This window comes from Anarhichas minor, unplaced genomic scaffold, assembly GCF_050575085.1.
Source record: "Anarhichas minor isolate MPS153535 unplaced genomic scaffold, ASM5057508v1 ptg000073l, whole genome shotgun sequence".
Lineage (NCBI taxonomy): Eukaryota > Metazoa > Chordata > Actinopteri > Perciformes > Anarhichadidae > Anarhichas > Anarhichas minor.
In genome coordinates, this window is record NW_027466519.1 from 8,516,628 (window position 1) to 8,538,327 (window position 21,700).

Here is a 21,700-nt window from a genome sequence, read left to right on the forward strand (position 1 = left end):
TAATTAACTCTAAACACCTGCAAAGGCCTTTAAATGGTCTCTCAGTCTAGTTCTGTAGGCTACACAATCATGGGGAAGACTGCTGACTTGACAGTTGTCCAAAAGACGACCATTGACACCTTGCACAAGGAGGGCAAGACACAAAAGGTCATTGCAAAAGAGGCTGGCTGTTCACAGAGCTCTGTGTCCAAGCACATTAATAGAGAGGCGAAGGGAAGGAAAAGATGTGGTAGAAAAAAGTGTACAAGCAATCGGGATAACCGCACCCTGGAGAGGATTGTGAAACAAAACCGATTCAAAAATGTGGGGGAGATTCAGAAAGAGTGGACTGCAGCTGGAGTCAGTGCTTCAAGAACCACTACGCACAGACGTATGCAAGACATGGGTTTCAGCTGTCGCATTCCTTGTGTCAAGCCACTCTTAAACAACAGACAGCGTCAGAAGCGTCTCACCTGGGCTAAAGACAAAAAGGACTGGACTGCTGCTGAGTGGTCCAAAGTTTGGTGATGGTTTGGGGTGCCATGTCATCTGCTGGTGTTGGTCCACTGTGTTTTCTGAGGTCCAAGGTCAACGCAGCCGTATACCAGGAAGTTTTAGAGCGCTTCATGCTTCCTGCTGCTGACCAACTTTATGGAGATGCAGATTTCATTTTCCAACAGGACTTGGCACCTGCACACAGTGCCAAAGCAACCAGTACCTGGTTTAAGGACCATGGTATCCCTGTTCTTAATTGGCGATAGACGATCTATGGGGTATTGTGAAGAGGATGATGCGAAATGCCAGACCCAACAATGCAGAAGAGCTGAAGGCCACTATCAGAGCAACCTGGGCTCTCATAACACCTGAGCAGTGCCACAGACTGATCGACTCCATGCCACGCCGCATTGCTGCAGTAATTCAGGCAAAAGGAGCCCCAACTAAGTATTGAGTGCTGTACATGCTCATACTTTTCATGTTCATACTTTTCAGTTGGCCAAGATTTCTAAAAATCCTTTCTTTGTATTGGTCTTAAGTAATATTCTAATTTTCTGAGATACTGAATTTGGGATTTTCCTTAGTTGTCAGTTATAATCATCAAAATTAAAAGAAATAAACATTTGAAATATATCAGTCTGTGTGTAATGAATGAATATAATAGACAAGTTTCACTTTTTGAATGGAATTAGTGAAATAAATCAACTTTTTGATGATATTCTAATTATATGACCAGCACCTGTATATAGCCCATCAGACCATTCTAGCGGTGTCCCAGTTGCACACTATATACTGATTCTAAATGAATTTAGTGGATTGACACTGGAAATGACTGAAGTAAGCATAAAGAAAGAGCAGCATGCAGACTTCAGTGAGGAGCTGAAGGCAATGCTGTGTTACGAAGAGAGCAAAGCACTGATGACGAGGCGTTTGCATCCAACTAAAAGACGCTACTTCTATTCCCACCCATAGTTTTCAGTAGACTGGATCAAAAGCTTCAAAACAAACCACTTTCAGCACAAGTGCTTCATATTGAGTCAGTGTTTAAAAAGCCTCTACTGAAAACAGTCCCAGGCCCCCATAATCTAGATCTAGTTTCAATATATTTATTATTTCATTATTTTACAGTTTGCATATTAACAAATTAATTTGCGTTTAATCAAATTACCACACAGCAAATTATTACATGAATTTGGCAAAGGCAATAAGCGTAGGAATAGGTCATCAGGGCTGCTCATTTCAGCCCCAGGGCCCTCTAGAAGTTAAGGTGGCCATGGCTGAGAGAAGTTATTTACAGCAAGAAATAAAAACCATAAGATCCTTAGAATAACATCTGTACCAGCTATTTAAAGGGGACACATCACACTCATTTTCAGGTTCATCATTTTGGGTTTCTACACGAACATGTTTACATTCTTTCATGAACTTTTTGTTTTTTCATACCGTCTGTCTGAATACACCTGTATTCAGTCTGAAACGCTCAGTCTGCTCCGATTGGCTTGAGAGACAAAAAAAAGTGCTCCTTTGCAAAGGCTGCCCACAAAAAGTGACCGGGTTGTTAGTTCAGTTTGTGGGTTGGTTGCCACTCCAGATACCCAAATGTGTGTTCACAAGCACTGAGAACAATTTTCATAATATGCACCCTTTACGGTTTTGAAACGTAAAATTGGCAGTAGTGTCAGGATATCAGCAAATACCTTGCATCATTTCCTGTACAAACATAGTTTCATGAACACAAACTATGTGCACAAACGGGGGGGTTAAAAAAAAAAGGATTCAAGCAGACGTTGAGCTCTTGCTGTTGTATGAAGAGAGGGGAAGAATTATACAATTCACTGTAAATAAAAAAAATAAAAAAACATTAATATCAACCTTCCATCTGCATTTGTCTGTTCCTACAGAATCTACCGGCATCAAAACAGGAAGGCAGTGGTAAAGTAGTAAAGCCCGCCTCTTGCTCGATATTATTGGCTGCCTGGGCCAAGTGTGACATTGACGTGCACTGCGACTCTGAGCTGAAAAGTTTAAAATACATACATTTTTAAAACGCTAGGCGCGAGAGAGGAGCACACGCCAGGTCAATAGAAAAACAATGGTTCTGCAGGCGACAGGTTTCTCGGTGGAATCGGGGCCTTACAAAATATAATGAGGACGTCACAGGTACCTAGTATTCATGGGCCAACCTAAGGCCCGGTCCACATTATATTCAGAGTAATTGGGTCAGGGTGTTTTTCTACACGTCTCTACAAGTGTTGGTGTTCTCTCTGTGTTCAGGTCTGTAGAATTAGTAGTAAACTGTTGGATCTGTGATGACCTCTAGTATATAGAACACAGTCCATGTAATAGTCTCTACAATAACCGTGACCGTTCAGAAACAAAAAAGGAGAAAACTAGGTGTGTTAAGGTTGTCGATATGAATATCACATGAATGTTACACGATGTGTAATCTTTTAGAGAGGGTGACGAGATGATTAGTTCGTTCTTTGAAGCCTGAGTAGGCGAGTATTGACCTGATATCTGACGGCCTTAACCCTGCTGACATGTTGGAATGTCAGGAAACATCTGTGAGCAGAAACGGTAACATCTTCAAAAGAAATGTGCATTTGGCTTTGCCCTGCAAGGGCAGATGGAGGATGCATGGGGAGACACGAGGAACCCTGCTGTCCCATCAGTTGGTTTCTTCCTCCGGCGCGTCTCCACCTCCTCCCAGTACGTGACCGACACTGGAACCAGTCAGCCTCACACAGTCCTGGGTGGCAGCTGCTGTTTGTAGAGTCCAGCCAGAGCTTTGGCAGCGCTCTGGATCATTTGCCGCTGGGTCATGCCCGTCACAGCCCGGTGCCAGTCTGTTCTGTTGATGTTGGGTACGCTGCGCTCCAGAACCTCGCCCACTGTAACAATGAGACCTGACCAGCGCAGGCTGTAGTCAGGAGGGGTCAAGGACTGAGCCTGCACAGCAGAGGAAACACAAACAGTGGGGTGAGTTGCTGGAGGTGAGTGATATTGAGGAAAACCAAGCTGCAACTACAGTGGTTGAAAACTCTCAAAATATTTTTGACTTTTTGCTGGAAATCTGAGACTGTTCCCCAATAACAACCCTATTATTATTATTATTATAATAATAATAATAATAATAATAATAATAATAATAATAATAATAGAGACATTAGGTTATTGAAGTGAGACACAGTGCTGATCTGTACCTGCTGGACATGATCCAGAGCCAGAGGAGTTGCCTGAGTGAAGACCTCAATGTGAATGCTGTGACCGGGGTCCTCCAGGATCAGACAGCCGATGTCAAACCACCTTGATACAACAAAAGGATTCTGAAAATTGGCTGCTTTTAAATGTCTGCGTTCATCATCATTTCCTCCCACTGAATCCATGGGTCATTCAGAGCTGAATCACATCAAGAGTTTTTCTTTGTATTTCACCCTCAGTAGTCATATTAAAGGTTCTTTATTTTAGCTAAACAACAAAACACTGAAGGAGTGCAAAATAGGGTGCATATAATTATATTTTGTCTCCCTTTATGGAGGAGCAGTTCATTATATCCATCGATATGACGGCATCTAATACAATTCCTGAGGTATTGGCAGATATAATATATTACAAGCTGATTATAAGTCACTATAAAGTGGCCATTGTCAAGTTAAAGAGAAGATTTAATCTTATCTCTATTTATCTATCGGAGCTTTGTTCATACTCTCGCTTGGCGCAGTAGTGTGAGCCTCTGCAGATCCGAGCATGTATGGAGGCGTTTATACTCTAGAAGCAAAAAGACGAGTGTAGCCGGCAAAACGCCACAAACCATCCTCCACAATGTCGAGGAGGGATTGTAAGTATCTGTAAACTCATATTAATGGACTACTTTATCGCCTTTATACAAGCCCTGTAAAGAAACAAGTCAAGTAGCACAAGCATTATAAAGAACTTCAATATACTTCAGTTTTGGGTGCTTCCAATTCAAAATGCTTGTATTGCAGTTATGTTTTCAACAGCGCAAACGGCATCCCAAAATATACGTGCAGAGGATGATTTTTTCATTTGACAGTGTTCTGGCAGCAGCAGACCCTCCAGAACCTGGTGGTGTGTTTGGGGTTCAGAGGGTTAAAGCAACAATGACCAGTTAGAGTGACTTATATTCACATTACAATAAATGATCAAAAGATTGACCAGCAGTTATGAAGTAATATTATACTTGACCGTATACGTCATTGTAAAAGGCTTGATAATGTGTTATGATTATTGTTATAAAGCAGTGTGGATATTTACAACTATCATTACTTAGTGCTTTAAGTAGATTTAATGCATTATAAGTATGTTCATAATGCATTATAGACATGGCCGTGTGTGTGTCAGAGGTTTTGTTGTTACCTGTCGGGAAACAGCTCAGCGATGAAGTTTTCCAAAGAGACCACTGGCTGCTTCTCGTGGATCACACCGGCTCGACGCAGGCTGTCGATGCGCTCCTGTGCCCCCTACACACACACACACACACACACACACACACACACACACACACACACACACACACACACACACACACACACACACACACACACACACACACACACACACACACACACGTGATTCCTCTATGCAACACTGTCGTCCTCAAAAATTGGACTTGTATTTCTTTCAATATTTAGAACAGAAAACTGTAATCGTGAGCCAATGGAAGTCTACGGCTGAAACACTTAGTTGATTAATTTAATAGGTAACTGTTAACTATGGAATTTTGATAAACAATTTTTTGGTTGCAGTTTCTCAGATGTGAAGAATCTGTTGCACAGAACACACGGACACCTCGCCCTGTTTGGGAGCGTCTCTGGATAAAGCAGAATGAACATTTTCTCTTCAAATTACGACTATTCTCAAAATATCGTGATCTTTTTCTGGTACTATTATGATTGAATTCTCTAAATCTAAAATAGAAATGAGCATACACCATGCGGAATCATTTCCAACATTTTGTGCAGAACTGATGAGTACGAAGGAAAACTATAATGAAAAATGATCCTGTAAGAAAATGGAGTTCTGCATTCTCTGTTACTTTTAATGCACAATGTTGTATTCATTAAGAAGCAGGTTGGAGAAGCAGCAGTGAACTGACCTTGACACCGGCTGCATAGCCCACAGGCTGCGGGGCGATATTGGACTGACCGGGCTCTCCGGTGACCAAGGCCATCCCAAAAACCTCCTGGAAGGCATCTCTGACTGCCTCCACATTGACCTCCTTATCTGAAGTCACCACTATGTCGATGTCCCCGCCAGACTCTGGAGAGCAACAATACAAACGTGCATCAGCATTTTTCATCATGAGGGTAATGCAGTGGTGAGGAGAGAGCAGGCCGACTCACTGATGTATGGAGCCATGCCGGGATCCAGAGTGGTGATCATGGACTCCACAGAGTGCTTGGTTTTGTCCAGGACCGTCTTCACCACAGGGTTACCTGCTACTCCCTGAGGACACGCAGACAAAACACGACGGTCAGAGCACTGTGCTGGGCCCGACTGATGAAACATCTCATAGTTAGTGCTACTGGGACACATTCATTCAGATCAATCGCATTTTCACACAGCTCACATCACGTCTAATAGTTTCTATTTGTTTTAAAAGGTGATATATTATGCAACATGCACTTGTTCGTGGCTTTGTAAAATAAATGTGTAAAAGAATAGACCGTCCTCTCTCCTTCTCTCCTGCCCCACCGATCAGTAAAATGTGTGTACTAACGACCTGCTGCAGGACATGATGTCCTATGGGGTTCATCTGCAACAGGACCATCCCTGCCTAGGCAGTACCTGCTGCTTCAAAACATCAGTCCACAAACCAATGGGTGGCGTCACGTAGGGCTGCACGATTATGGCCAAAATCATAATCGCGATTATTTTGATCAATATTGCGATCACTATTATTTATCACGATTATTCATTAATTTTAGGAACAACATCTTTTTATTGCACTGTCACGTTTAAATGAACAAGAACACTGCTTCCACTTCCATTGTTGTGCTACATTCTGGCTAATGTACAAATCTTTGCATCAGACTGGTCCTTATCACAGTGCATCTCGTAGAAGGAAAATATAAATAAAATAGTATCAACACTTTTTACCCAAAATTAAATCAACAGAGCACTGCTTTCACTTCCATGTTGTGCTACATTCCAGCTAATGTACACGTCTTTACATCAAAATAAAACTTATACGGTTGTTATTCACCTGACGCAAAATCTAAATAACATTTTTACCCAAAATAAAGGGCTAACTAAAAATAAATATGTGTTGCTCACAGTATTTATTGGACACATGTCTTTGGCCAAATGAAATGCGGTTGCATCCGTTATTTCAGTGTGTCTTTGGGAGGTGGATGATACGCTGTCGCGCTGTGCAGGGTCGCTGTTATGGTTTTCTGGGTTGACGTTGGACATGGACGGAGATTCAGTGAGGTAACGTTAGCTTTGGCCTTAATGCATTCGTCGTACTGTGGTTTGTGGTGATTTTTCAGGTGGTTGAACAAGTTAGTTGTATTGCTATGCGGCGCAGACACAACTCTAACGCACTCTGTGCATATGATTTGTTCTTGGTTAACATCACTTGCCCTAAATCCAAAAAACTTCCAGACAACGGATGATGATCCTTTTCGAGGGGCTAGCTCCTCGCCTTCTGCTCCTGACATTTGATTGACCTTTCACACGACACCCGTGACCGTCTGCTCTCTGTTCTGTTGTCTGTCTCTCTACTCTTCTACTAATAGCGGAGTCTGCAGGGTGCGCGCATGACACCTCCCATCTCGTTCTCCCCCTGGTGGTCGGCTGACTGTTAGTTGAGGAAGCGCTTGATTTTATATGTAGCAGAGCACGCATTTTAGTCAATATCGCTGACGATCATGCTCATTTAATCGTGGCAGCCAAAATCGTGATCGCGATTAAAATTCGATTAATTGTGCAGCCCTAGCGTCACATCAGTCTATGGTAGCCACTAACAACTATTAGCTATGTAAAGATATAGTGGAGTGATGTAATGAAGTCACTCTCCCTCTGTGCATGTGGTAATCTGGTTACAGCTGATAATGCTGACAGCGTCGTCGCGGAGGCGTAGCGCCCACACCCTCCGGTCTGCAAAGGGCTTTAAAGTTATGTCAAACCCCTCTTGATTGGAGCGGCATTACCTTGAAAAAGCCCCAGATGCCTCCACCAGTGTTGGTGTGTTCAGGCCCCCTGGGGTCCTCCGGCTCCATGGGGAAAGTGATGGGAGATCCCGTATCAAATCCTCCTGTCATGGCTGGTTGCTGCACCATGGGGTTTGGCACTACACCTGGAAGATATAATTTGCATTTTTTTTTTTACCTACGTAACAAATATAATTGTACCGTGTGTGTGTGTGCATGTATTATATAACTATATATTTATATATATTGGAATACCTGTTTTGAAAACACACTGACTGAGTAAGACTGGCTTAACTGGTAATCTTGCTTCATGTGTGTTACAGAAGAAGACAAGCTCTTACCTGGCATGGCGGTAGGACCGGAGAATGTTGGCATCAATGGAGTCTGTGGCGTTCGACCGGCATGGCCCCGCGTGATGTCATATCCTGCACTCATGGAGAAGGTGGACATAGGCGGGCCCGAGGGAGGGGCCGACAGGGGAGGCGGTCCAACGGAGGAGGCCAGGGGAGGCAGAGAGGGGGAGGTGGAAGGAGGAAAGTGAGAGCTGCTCGTGAAGGGGGAGGCAAGGGTGGAGGAAGGAGGGAAGTGGGAGGACAATGAGGGGTGTGCGGCTAGGGGGCTGCTGAACGCAGGGAGGGAAGGAACAGGGGCCAGAGCGGTGGAGACCGAGGGGCAATCGATGGTGCCAGGAAGGGACAGAGGGCTGGACAGACCTGGAACACAAAGTTACACCTCAGAGACGCTTCTCACTGGCTCTTTTGTCAACAGCTCAATGTGCAGTTCAGGTCGTCCATGTCTCTGTCCAACGTGCTTGGTAGTACACCCCTCTGGTACACTCTGCTCACATAGCAACACCTCATGGATCAGGTCTTACCTATGGTCATTGGAGGGGCGCTGACTGTCGCCGCCACAGTCAGAGGTGTAGGGCTGGCAGGAGGTGTAGTCTCAATCCCACTCTCTTCCATCATCTTCTCTGCCTTGTACTACACTTCAGCCCACAATATAGCTGCAATAAGATGTGATGAATCAGAATCAGGATTATTGTAGAGTAGTAGATTTCACATACAAGGAATTGGCTTTGTTGTCTTGGTGCATAACATAAAAATAGTAAAATAAATTTAAAAAGTACATACAAAAATCAATAAAGATAATTATAGAAGAGAAGAAAGTTATAATAAAATACGACTTTAAAATACCATATGAATACTACTATATACTATAGATAGACACTATAAAAAAATATGTACAATATATCTGAAATCAAATCAAAGCTATACAGAAGAGACTTGGATATACTAAATATTACTACAAAAATGTGTGCAATGTATTTGAATGAAAAAAGAAAGAGCCGTGCAGTAAGAATAACGGTGAACTTTAATTGGGAAGAATTTAGCCGCTTGTTATAAACGATCAGGTAGGTCGCATTGAAATATGAATTGGGGACACACATATGCAGACACAGTTCATCCGGTCGCATTGAAACAACCACGTCACTCACCTGGTTCAACTGGATCCAACTTTTTGTTCAGTGTTCGCAGCTCTGTATCAAGCTGTCCCGGGTTAACGCTACCTTCGTTTCACACAGTGGTGGGCCTATCTAACTGAGACGTTCTAGAAGTGTCGCGTCACCCTGTATCTGACAGTGTTTATAAGCGACGCCACATCAAACTGTTTTGGACTTAATTCTGCGTTAGCTAGCTTCCTCAAACGTAGCGCGCGCTGCGGTTGTAACGTTACACGTCTACAAACACACTTGGCTCAAGCAAAAGAGAGACGTAGGTATAGGAAAAGTGACGTGTAATGTTACATTTGTATCTAATTATCCAGCAGCAAGCAGCAGTGAATATCACGCCTCTCTTTTGACAAGTAGGAGAAGTATCTTGGCCACTCACCTGCTAGCAGTACTGGCTCTGCACTTCCATGAACAAACCACCGACCCTTTTTGATGACGTCATGTGTTGCCACGTCTGCTCGACAGTTGACTCCTCCCATCACCGGGAGCGCCCGGACCTGAGCCTCTTAAAGGGCCAGAGCGCTTTGCGGACCTGTTGAAACCCAAACCACGTGACCACCGAAGGCCGCGAGCTGTCCCGTGTGCCGGCTATTTGAGTCGATACAGACCTATAAGCATACATATGACCTATAAGCATATGTATAATAAAGAAATGTATGATCATATTAGCTTAGCATTACATTTGCTTGATTTTAGTTCCGAAAAAGCAGTGTCATAGTTCCCACCACAAAATACAACAACAACCCGCTTCAGATCTGGACATAATCCATCAGAGACTATTGACAAATAACACATTTGTGAAGTTAAAAAGACATTTTGTTTATTCGGGGCAATAATGTGCATAAAAAGGATTCATATTTTACAGACATAAGATGTGCCATGATTAGAAGTTTATTTCATTTTTGTCTAAATATCAAATTCATATACAGCAATCCATCTGTCCGATAAAATTTGCATTCATAGAAAAATATTATCATTTCTATTATGGATATTGTTTACAGTATCTGATTTTACTGTTCTATCAACAAATATACATAGATATCCAGATTCAACTGAATAATTACTTACCACAAGGTGGTAAAATATTCATATCCCAAAAAAGAAAAAAACCTTTCCACCAGGTTGGAGTGTATCAACTTTGTTGTGTGTATAGTGATTTTTTTTCATAACGATTCAAAGTTTTTAACCTAACGCTTTTATGTGGACAGTTTCATTCTTAATTCTGTTATCTCTTTCAACTTAGATATAATTCATACTTTCATGCTCCTTTATACTTAAGACGTATTAATGTATCTAACCCATTCTTCGAAGAAAACTCAATTTCCGTCAGTCATTGAAGAGGCAATTATGAATTCTTGCATAAAAACAAAAAAAGTAATATTAATTACATCATACAACAACAGTGATGTCATCCCCACCTCACAATATCAGATTTGTTATTATTGTGGCCAAAATAATTCACATATTTAACTTTGTTTATTGTGCATTTTGTTACATTTTTGGCAAACTAATTTAAGTCTAAATACAAGTCTATGGTGGAGAGAGTCTGTAACCAGACTTTAAGAGCAGCTGGCAGGATTTTTTTTACACAATATGTTTATTATTGTATTATTAACATATCAATATTTAATTTTTTTAAATATCAGTTATCACTCTTGACACTCTTCTTGTCCTCTCAGACAGATTGTGACCCAATCCATCATTTGTGGCAGGCAATTCCAAACTTGGAATCTTTGATCGCCGGTGTGTGTGTGTGTGTGTGTGTGTGTGTGTGTATGTATATTTGTTCGTATGTATATATGACAACTGCCCAGAACCACAACTGCACACGGAGTGTACTGTCACCGGGCAGGGAAACCCACTCCCATATGGGACATCATCTTACACAATGTCAAAAAAATATGTATTTCTTTCCCCCATAATGCATACATTTGATCTGAATTCCTGCCCTGATGGCTTGTGAAAAATACCATAGAAAATCATAAATTAACTTGTCAAATCATTATATCCAGACAACGTTAGGGATAAATTCAGTAAGAATTTCAACATGCACATTGTTCTTTAATGTGAAACGTACAGGTAGCGTTGAGGTCTAATGACATTAACAAACCAGTGATCATAAAAACAGTTACGGTGGAAATACGTATTAAAAAAACATTTCTGTTAAAAAGAGAAAGTGAGAGCATCAGAGTGGTTACATGTCATGACTGATGGACCTATGGTGTGAAAATGTACATATGATAAATAGTACTGAACTTAACAAAATGTAAACACGTAAGAGTTGAGTTTGCATCAACGGATAATTCAAACTTTAGTAGACCAGAACACAGAAAGGCTTCTTATAAAACAGAAAAGTAGAAATAAAGAGCTGTTTGTAATAAAACCTGCTTCTCTCTGGAGTTGAGGTCAATAAAGGCACACTGACCAAGTACAAGTAAGAATCCACTTTTGCAAGTTTGGTCCAAAAACATTTAAATCCTCTTTCCTTATTTATAAAACAATAAACTAAATATAGTCACTTGTTATCTACATTCGCGAAGAGCTGATGCTTAGAGCTGTTATCTGTCATGGTTGAATCATTGAAAAAGATAAAACCATCTCCTTGACCAATGCAAACCGTGAGGAGAGGGTAGATACAGCTGTGTTTTTAAGGTTGCAGTATAAAACAGTTGGGGACTCCTCACTGTGGCACTGATCTCAAACAGGGTTCTAAGTGACAAACGGTTACAAAATGGATTGTGTTTATTTGAGCTGTCACGATTTGGATTGTTATTCGAAAATCAATCAAAACGAGATTTCAAATTCGACCTTCAAACCGAAAGCAGGATCACAGATTCTCCCAGTGGATCTTTTTCTGCTCCATCCTCGCATCCAAGCAAATAAACAGTGTAGCCTGCCGGAAGCCTGCAGGTGCAGTGGAAAACCCTCCGGCTTCCCTAAAGTCATCGCTGTGGTGACTTTTTGCCTTCCCTGTGAGAGTTATGCAAAAAACACTGCGACTGCGGCTCAGTGGAGAGCAGGGTCGTCCTTCGATCAGAGGATCGGTTGCAGCATGTCGATGTGTCCTTGGGCAAGACACTTAGCCCCAAATTGCTCCTGTAGCTGTGCCTACAGTGTGTGAATGTTGTATGAATGTTAGATAGTCCTGATGGGAAGGTGGCACCTTGCATGGTAGCCCCTGTCATCAGTGTATGAATGGGTATGAATGGGTGAATGATGACATGTAGTGTTAAAGAGCTTTAAGTGGTGGGAAGACTAGAAAAGCACTCTACAAGTACAGTCCATTTACCATGAATGGTGAGTGTTTATAACTTGATCTTTCCAGTCACAATGTCGTGATACAGACATGCAGTCAGAGGAATATAGTCCTTCTGAGAGACATCTAAGAAATACAGAAGGTCCTTGGCGACATCTGGATTAAAACCCTCCTGGACCAGCTTCACCTTCTGCTGCTTGAAGGTCTCCGTCACATCCAGAGAGGTCTAAAAACACAGGGCAGGGATACAGATGAGCAACACTTTACACTTCAAAATACAAACGGCAGGTAATGAATAGCTGCATGACCTACCTGTACTCTGAGAAACCACGGCCAGGCGTATGCAGGAAGTGTTTTTATTAAATGGTTGTAAAGTTTTGTTCCATCTAATTTGTGATCCTGTTTTAAGACGATTGCAGCCATACCTGCCCGACCTTCATATCCTGCGCAGACACACACACACATTGGAAAAGAGTCACACACTGATTTGGGAAAAGTCATACTTTACAAACGCTACATTTGCAAAGTAGAAGGCACTGTTGGTATTTTCCCCCCCATTTGATATCTTCAATGTTTCTCAACATAATAACAGTGGTCTCCTGAATAATGTACCCTGCTATATAAAGGCTTCTGTTAAAAGGGTAGGTTGGGTGTTTTGAAGTGGGGTACTCATCCATCGTCAGTGTATTATTACCTACAGTAGATGTAGTTTAGAGAAGCATCAGCTTGGTGGATAGCTCTGCATACTATAATACTCATGAGCTTCATGTGGCACTGCTATGGAGAAGAAGTCCGTCAGAGGAGCAAATCAGAGAGCTGCATCAAAATGCTTCGTTGTTTTAAGCACATCATCACTGTTGTCAAATTCCTCCAAACTGACCCAGGTTGTGAGGGTGAAGTGCTGATGATAGCTGAACAAAACTAAAGGCCAGAAATGGCTTTAAAAAAAGGGTCAACAAGTATGTTGTCTATTTATGATCTTGAGACCTTGCAGCGAGAAATGTGGCTCAACTTGGTCACTGTCTCACTGGTATGAAACCACAGAAACAGGGAGTTGGTGTGCGATGAACACAGATTCCACAGACCTGGGATGGTGACTCCGTAGATGTTGGCCTCCTGGATAAAATCAAGAAGACCTAAAACCTCTGACACCTCTGTGGTGGATACGTTCTCTCCTTTCCACCTGCAGGACAAGAGGTTAGATGCAGTTAATCCTGCAATAACTCATTTTGATGGGGCATAGGAAACAATTATGAACATTAACATAATATGTCAATAATAACAATAAGTGAAGAGTGAACCAAATGAGTAAAGTTGCAGCCTGACAGCTAAACAACGAGCTGAACTCACTATAAAGCTCTGTAAATCTGTGGGGAACTGCTGACTCAGGTGACAATTCTCTGTAGGTCCATCACTATGAGCGACCCCTTTCACATTGTGCTCATATCACATTTTATATACTGTTGGGCTATTTTCAGATTATTTTTTAACTTGCAGAGCACGGGATATGCTGGTTTACTCAACACTCAATATCCTTTGTATGCACTCAATTTTGAATATTTTCGAAACTGAAGCCATCGTATCCATCGATCCTCTCGCAAAAGCCAATAGACTCCATTGACACACTGTTTTTTTTTTACCATAAAGGTGATTCAGAACTAACCCTTTGAAACACTGAAGTTACACAATAACACAAACAAACTAACCAATTGTGGCAGATTTTAACCTGTTCCGCATGGTAAAATCCCTGTTTCTTTTCAATGGCTTTGGCGAGAGCATCGGTAACAGCTGGAGCATGTTTGGTGTTGACAGTGTGTTGCATGTTTCACAACACTGGTAAAGGGTTTCTATTGAATAAGATACCAACTAAAGATTTCAATTGTGTATCCTCGTTCTCAACAAGCTTTCTAAATGAAATACAACTTCCCTTGCAAGGTTGCATTAGCACAGTCTTACATGCTACAGACAGTAACGGCACCTGAAGGTGTCTCCGATGCGGTCACGGAAGTAAAGAAAGCCCCTGTCATCGTGGAGCAGGAGGTCCCCTGTGTTGAAATAGACATCCCCAGCTTTAAACACAGCCCTGAGCAGCTTCTTCTCAGACTGGACCTGGTTCCCAGCATAACCCAAGAACTGGTTCATAGCAGTCAGAGGAGATACCAGGATCCCTGCCTCTCCTGTGCATGGAAACAGGAAGTGCATTCAGCTATGAACTACAGCCTTTCATATCATAAAGGACTTGTCATGTTATTCACTTACCTATTGGTGCTCGTATGCATCTTCCAGAGTTGGTGCGGACTGGCTCGTATGTTTGTGGATCATATCTCAGGAGCTCAAAGGGCATAGCAAGCTGCAAGGGAGGAAACGACAACAGTTGTGACTTGATGAGCAACTGATCTAGCAGTGACCGTCTGACTAATAGGCTTCACTAAATCATTGTTATACGCCATACAGTCAGCAACGTCTTTATATTCATTTCATCTTACTGCATCCATATTCAGTGATCTGAACAATGCATTTCATATTTTAGATATTTATGGGGTGGGACCAGAGGAGGAGGACTCTGTGTCTACATCTTGATGCTTGGTGCTCAAACAGTCAGAGTTGATGGACGATGTTTTCCACATGTAGAGTTTTTAATGTGAAGATGTCGGCCATATTGTCTGACCAGAGGATTGTTTCTGTTGATGCTGTTTACGTTCCTTATGATGAAAATTTAAATAAATGCACAACAGGAATGTACTACTGGTTTTGTTGTGTTTGTTGTGTTATAAATGGGCTACAACTGAATTTCATTGAGTATCCTTGTCCTTGCATAATGACAATAAATGAGCCTTGAATCCTTGTCACTTCTCCATTTTGAAATACTAGTACTTACGTTTTGTAACATTTTCCTACAATGTTATATATGTTGACCTTACTTATTGTTAGAGTCATTGTCAACTGTATACTTATTAGTGTATGTTTCATATTTGTTTGGGTCTTATGGCTCGCAGCTCTACGGTTTGGGTCCATTCTCTGCGCTCTCATCAACTTTGTTCACAAAGCATCCTTTTTAAATCATCAGGGCTGTGTAGGAGCCAAAGTAGAAAAAAAGTCAATCGACGCCCAAATAACATCTGGATGGGACTGCAATATCTCTTTAGCAAAGCATGTAGGTTATGGACTTTTTCTAATCACAACAAGACAAAATATCAAGTGGCTTTATTATCATTCTCCAACTGTTAGTCCCTAGTACGAGTAAAACACTGAACAACTACCTTTGTAAATGAGGATGAAATGTTGCCAATATGACAATGCATCTAAATTCGGTTGCATCTCCAAAATCACAAGATCTAATGGAATACAGTGTGGCAAGGTCCAGAGAAAACGTCCCTAACTGTGTGATGCCTGACCTTGTTGAAATAACTCGCCCTCCCGATTGGTCCGACCTCATCGGTGTAGTTGAGGAAGCCGATGCTGGCCTCAGTCAAGCCGTAACCCTCTCTGATCTTGATCCTACCGAAGCGTTGGACAAACTCCCTCCAAACATCTGACCTGAGACCACTTCCTGCCGCCAGCCGAACACGGTGAGTCCTCTCCTCTGGAACCTGGAGGCAGGATGAGACGTGGATTAAGAAACAGCGTTTAACGTTTTTAAAGGAACAGTCCTACCTCTTGGGAAATATGCTTATGTACGGGCTCTTCCAGAGTAACATGCAAAGATTTATATCACATGAATGTGTGTGTGTCCTGTACAGACATGGACAGACCGGAAGCAATGGGGAAACTGTACGGAGATTGTAAAAGTAAAAAAATACTTTTAACAAGTCCAAAGCTATCTACTAATAGAAAGCTTTAGATTCCTTGGTGATGGACACACAATACCAAGGCACCAACACTCTTTTCACCCCATGAAGCACAATATTTTCAATTGTTGTGCCAATGTATCAATGGATTGAAAGTTTTTATTTTTATTTTTTACTTTTGATGCTAAACTATCTGATGCGCAAGTCAAGTGACACATGTTGGGATAAGAAGAGGGAAAATAAATAGTCAAATATGGTGAGTAAGACTAGAAAGAATTGGATGGGTGCATAGACCCCATGCAGCAGTGTAGGCTGTATGGGAGGCATTTCCATTACTGGTATCGGAACAACTCTAATTTGGACATATTGAAGCATTTCTTTAACTGAACAAGAACATTACTACATACAAATTTCACCTTCTTGGACTTTTATTGCGCACATATGAGATTGAAACTCTAAAATCAGCAAGGTGTTGTACTGCTTTTGCAAAAAGCTGCAATTTCTGCAAACCACCAGATGTCACCTGACACTTTTTTTTTGAGAAGGGGGGGGGGGGGGCAATGAACATGTTATTCTTTTTGTGTGTGGCACAAATAGGAAGTAAGCCCCAAAGCTTCATAAGGTTACATCCACCCACCTCATGGTCCTCTGAAGTTGAATTGTTTCAGTGACTCCCAGACCTTACCTTTAGCTGCCACCCCACCCCACCCCTCTACTGATAGAAAAAAAAAGAAGATTTGTACCACCCAATGCGATCACAATATCATTATCATTAGTTGCAATGAACATGGCAGCTGCTGTGTCTTTAAACATCTAGTAGTCAAATCTTACAAGATGGGCTTTGATTCGAATGTTGGCAGTCTTACCGCGGGATGGTTGAACAGGTATCGACAGAGCTCTCCTATGTACTGCACCACCGTCACATTGTGTTTCACACAGTCCTTCCAAAACTGACTGGCAGAAAACTTCTTTTTCAACACACACGTTGCACCTGTGATCCAAAGGAGGAGGTAGAGAGAAAATGGCAGGGCAAACAGTGCAAGACAATATAGTGCCAAAAACTTATGACATGACTAACAATGTCAATACAAAGTATTTATAGCTGGAGCTGGAGTGACACATTTCCTCTGCTTTGTTTCAGCCTTTTCTTCCGGTATGTGAGGAAGTGACAATTCCTTATAGGCCAATCAAAAGGATGTTGGTTTCCTCCAGCGCTTGCTCCAGAAACTTACAATGTACTGAATATAAACAACAAATCTTCCAGGAATTGTGTACATTTGTCACAAAGTACTGTTCTCACCGAGGTGTATGCAACCTCCGATCCCCAACAGGGACGCGGACATGTGGTAAAGAGGGAGAGTGATGTAGATGACGTCATCGGACGTGGCTCCACACATATGAAGGAAGGCCATGCTCCCAATGGCTTTCATATGACCTACACGGGCTGCCTTAGAGAGACCTGGAGGAGAACGGCAGCAATCACTGAAGACACTTGATGGAGTCATCACAAACATATTTAAAGCACTAACTGCATTTTATACCAGTTTTTTTTTTTTTTTTTTTTTTTTTAAATCAGTGTATGGCCAAACTGCCATAAACAGTAAACAAATTCAAAGAGGATGGTTGCCCTGGATCAAACACCAGAGGATCAGCAAAGTTATTACATTTGATCCTGAGAGGAACATGAATGTTTGTCTGCAACAACTTTAAATGGAAATCCATCCAATTTCCGTTTAGATATTTCAGTCTGGACCAACGCGGCGGAACAACTGACCAATGTTCCACATGGCTAGAATATGTTGTTGCACGAGGCCAAATGACTTAAGTTGAACTAAAAATGCATAGATCTCACTTTGACTGATAAGTCAGCCACTACAATCAAGTCAATCTCAATTTACAGTTTTTCATTGTATTTGTTAATATTTTGTAAGTATTTCAGTATTGTTGGTAATTGATTCAAGACTGTGCCCTTTAAGATCTGTAGAATAAGGTTGTAGAGATGCTGCAATTTGAATGAAATATATATATTTACAGTAAATATGCACATTTTGATAGTATAAAAAGTTAAAAATATATTGCGTGTATATATATCTATATCTATAGATACATATACTATGCATATTACATGATCTTCCTCATCTGCTGCTTCATCTTACAGGTCATTTGAACAAGTATAATGTTAATATAATATAATATCATGAATACTCCACCTGCTGAAAAAGATCATGTGACGCTATTGAAAGCTCCAGAACAGCTACTAAATGGACCTTGTGATGAGATTGTTTTGTCAACTTCTGTCAGGTCCAAGCAGCACTTCCTCCATTGTTTTTCTATAGTTAGAATGTCTCTACGAGTGTAGTTAGTGCAGTGTCGTTAAAGCTGGGATTTTGGCGCATTAAGGTCTGTCACGATATTTCTTTATCTTATGACGATTTATTGACATGACCTCAAATATTTGCACATTGTCGACTTACCGTGCGTTATATGTAGCTACATGACCATGATCATTTTTACGTTAACGACTTATTGCACAATATATGGACATGACCTTGAACATTTATACAATATTGGCAGGCGATATATGGGACGGAGCCCAAGACTGTATTTTTATATTTTCTTTTGCTGTGTGGTTATTTTCATATTTTTCACATTCAAATTCCAATGTCTTATATATCAATAGTTTTATAAGTTATAGATAAGTTATATTATCAATATCAGTGGTTTTAAATGGTCTTAAAATGACCAATAATATTGTTAATGGAAATTAATTCTGGGACAATATATCACCCAACAACAGTTGTTATTGTGACAGGCTATGTGCAGTGTTGTAAATGAATATGTAATAACTGAAGAAAACAACACTCATGCAGTACCTGTGGTGCCTGAAGTAAAAATGAACAGGAAGTTCGACATGATGTCAACTTTGGGAAGATCACTTAAGTTTTCTCCAGACATGTGTTCCACCTTATCGAGTAAAGTGCTAAATTCCTCAGGTGACGTGTGATCCACCACCCACAGGGCCATGTGGTCCTTCTTCAGATCAGGCAACACCTCCTCCACCAAACGCACCAAATCTGGAGAAAACAGACACAACGGGATATCTCACTGTTAATTCATCAGACACAACCAAAGCCAGTAAACAAACGAGCACATGCAGAGCGGTTCATTCCACTCTGCTCATGTTAGAGCTAGTTTGTGGTGTTGTATTGGACTGAATTATACTCTAAGCTGTTAGTTTGTCCTTCCCTACACACAGATGTGATAATGTGTGTGAGGTTGGAGTCAACATAACACCTTCCACGATAATTTACCGACCACGACACAGAAAGAAGCGAGGTAAATAGTGAACATAATCATAATCGTCGTATTCAGGGCTTCAAGCCATTCAAACGCATGGGCGTGTTTATTGACGGAGAAGTCCCGGCATGGTACTTCGCTCTCTCCCTGTCAACGATCAGCCCGACTGATAGCATTTCTCATGTGGGGAAACTTCCATAGGGGGGCCTAACATGAAATATGTCAACCTTTACTGTACAATAAAGGACAGAAAGCAATGTTACGACAGTGGCTTTCTCCAGATAACCCACTGATCCTGCTGGCATCATCCCATTCATTCAACTTTCAATTAGGAAAGGAAAACTAGTGTGGTGAACTTCTGTTAAACCGGAGAATATGAGAGGTACAAGCTCATGCAAGGTTAAGTTGGTCATTGTAATTTACATAAAACAACTTTAGTCTAATTATTACGTTACGGCAAAATGGGTTTGATCCAATTAGTTTTCTGTTGACAGACTCATCAATTTATCTAATTGTTTCACCACTACATACAAAAAAAATCTACCTTTTTACAGTGTGGTATTTTTGAGGTATTTCTTAGTACTTCTTCCACCCCTGTCTTATTCACATTTTATTCCACACAATTTCATCTTATATATTGTTCCACATTCACTTTCTGATTATTTACCTACATTCTACTACGTACTGCAGTGAACATGACCTAATTCAGACAAAATGATCATTTGTGTATCAATTACTGTACTGTAAACTTTTTTCTCCCTCTCTTTGCCGTACACACACTCTCATGCGACTCTTGCAGTATAATCAGAGTCTCACTGATCCAGTGGTATGTTCACTGTTTAAAAGGAGTAGTGTGATTATACTGCACGAGTTGTGAGAGAGTTTGTAAACAGATGCTTTCATATAGTGTTGCTGCTGTGGCCACTATTTACTTCATTCAACAAGATGTTTCTCCTTCATTTGATTCTTCGTTCACTGTGGAGGTATGACAGAAAAACTACGCTTTCTTCAAGAATACAAGGTGACACAGGGGGATTGATAAACAAATGATCATTTTGGGGGTTCATTTCAATTTATCTGATGGAAGGAGTCAAAATAATGGGGAGTGTTCCCTTAACTCTTCCCGTTCTACTGACATGGTGTGAATGCAACAAAAGGGCCAATGGTAAATACTTGTTATAAATTAAAGTTCAACTATGGAAGGTATATATGGAGGTAATATTTGTTATGTATTTGTATCGCACACGTGTACTTGAATAAGAAAACCACCCAGAACACTGTGCTGCTCAAATTCTGGGAACCTTAACTGGACCCCAAGTCTTTGTCCGCCCCTGCTAGAGCCATATGTGGGTCTAACGTCCTGTGTGTATCATAATGACAACAGATTTCTGACGTGTGTGTGTGTGTGTGTGTGTGCAAACTATTTCCATTTATGTGGGGAGTGGCTACAGAAAACTGTGTCCGTGATTATTTTAACCCCCCATAATGAGACATGATGTAGTCGGACTCGAGCTTCTTAATCACAGCCCAGTGAGCAGGGTTGATCGTTTACGTGAGGGGGAAACGCACAATACCTGCGCCGACAACAAGCGTCCTGGCCCCGCAACTGTGGAAGCAGTGAAGCAGAGACTTGGCTTTAATATTGACGTTGAGAAAGGCCACTTCGCAGCCCAGTTTGCACAGCCCCAACCACACGCAAATAAAGTCCGGTTCGTTGAACATCAGCAGAGCAACAATGTCCCCTTGTTTCAGAGAGCCCTCCGTCCTGAACGCGTTCGCAAACCGGTTACTTCTCCTGTCCACATCCCGGTACGTCAGGGTCTGGTTTTCGAAGACGATGAAGGGTTTGTTCGGGTTCTTCTTCACCTGGTGGAGGAAACAGTCGAGGTACGTGACGATCCCTTGCTGCATACGAGCCCGCAGCGTCTTGCCGTAGCTCCGAAGTTTCAAGTAATAAATCAAATCCACCCAGAAGAAGGGATAAGTCCTCCTCTGGTAGAGAACGAGAGCCAGCAGTCCTGCGAAGACGCTGCTCAACACCACCATGATCATCGTAACGGGAAAACACCACAGCCCGCGTCCACACAACACCGCTCCGACACTTTAGAGAAATCTGCGGTCAAACTGGTGGCCCACTCATTATGCAATTCCACAGTAGCGCGATGACAGCCAATGAGCACTACTGTGTGCAGCCTCG

At 41.6% G+C, this 21,700-nt stretch overlaps 2 protein-coding genes across 3 annotated transcripts; both read right to left on the reverse strand.

The window, feature by feature from the left end:
• Window positions 1-1,558: 1,558 nt before the first annotated feature.
• On the reverse strand, window positions 1,559-9,632 carry prrc1 (proline-rich coiled-coil 1). Of its 2 annotated transcripts, none has more exons than XM_076079630.1 (9): window positions 9,542-9,632; window positions 8,524-8,655; window positions 7,991-8,362; window positions 7,650-7,795; window positions 5,838-5,940; window positions 5,591-5,754; window positions 4,852-4,955; window positions 3,678-3,780; window positions 1,559-3,423 (listed from the first exon to the last, which is right to left on the reverse strand). In XM_076079630.1, the coding sequence occupies exons 2-9, from the start codon at window positions 8,615-8,617 to the stop codon at window positions 3,214-3,216; spliced, it is 1,296 nt and encodes a 431-aa protein (XP_075935745.1). In that variant the 5' UTR covers window positions 8,618-8,655; window positions 9,542-9,632; the 3' UTR covers window positions 1,559-3,213. The 2 variants fall into 2 exon arrangements, with proteins under 2 accessions (XP_075935745.1, XP_075935744.1); XM_076079629.1 differs by lacking the exon at window positions 9,542-9,632 and adding an exon at window positions 9,148-9,527.
• Window positions 9,633-11,202: 1,570 nt separating this feature from the next.
• On the reverse strand, window positions 11,203-21,700 carry LOC142935497 (long-chain fatty acid transport protein 6). The gene is made up of 10 exons (XM_076079890.1): window positions 21,078-21,700; window positions 19,080-19,280; window positions 17,507-17,665; window positions 17,073-17,197; window positions 15,814-16,008; window positions 14,678-14,768; window positions 14,397-14,595; window positions 13,504-13,601; window positions 12,731-12,861; window positions 11,203-12,644 (listed from the first exon to the last, which is right to left on the reverse strand). Exons 1-10 carry the CDS (start codon window positions 21,553-21,555, stop codon window positions 12,468-12,470), a joined length of 1,854 nt encoding a protein of 617 aa, XP_075936005.1. The 5' UTR covers window positions 21,556-21,700; the 3' UTR covers window positions 11,203-12,467.

Bases quoted from the DNA above. Each gene is read 5' to 3' on its own strand.
- prrc1 (XM_076079630.1), bottom strand. From the start codon at position 8,617: ATGATGGAAGAGAGTGGGATTGAGACTACACCTCCTGCCAGCCCTACA. The intron at 5,941-7,649 runs GTAATGCCGCTC...GCGTGTCCTCAG, and splicing joins GCATCTGGGGCTTTTTCAAG to GGAGTAGCAGGTAACCCTGT. The intron at 3,424-3,677 runs GTACAGATCAGC...TCTGCTGTGCAG, and splicing joins CTCTGGATCATGTCCAGCAG to GCTCAGTCCTTGACCCCTCC.
- LOC142935497 (XM_076079890.1), bottom strand. From the start codon at position 21,555: ATGATCATGGTGGTGTTGAGCAGCGTCTTCGCAGGACTGCTGGCTCTC. The intron at 19,281-21,077 runs GTATTGTGCGTT...TGTTTTCTCCAG, and splicing joins GACGCTTGTTGTCGGCGCAG to ATTTGGTGCGTTTGGTGGAG. The intron at 16,009-17,072 runs GTAAGACTGCCA...TCCTGCCTCCAG, and splicing joins ACCTGTTCAACCATCCCGCG to GTTCCAGAGGAGAGGACTCA.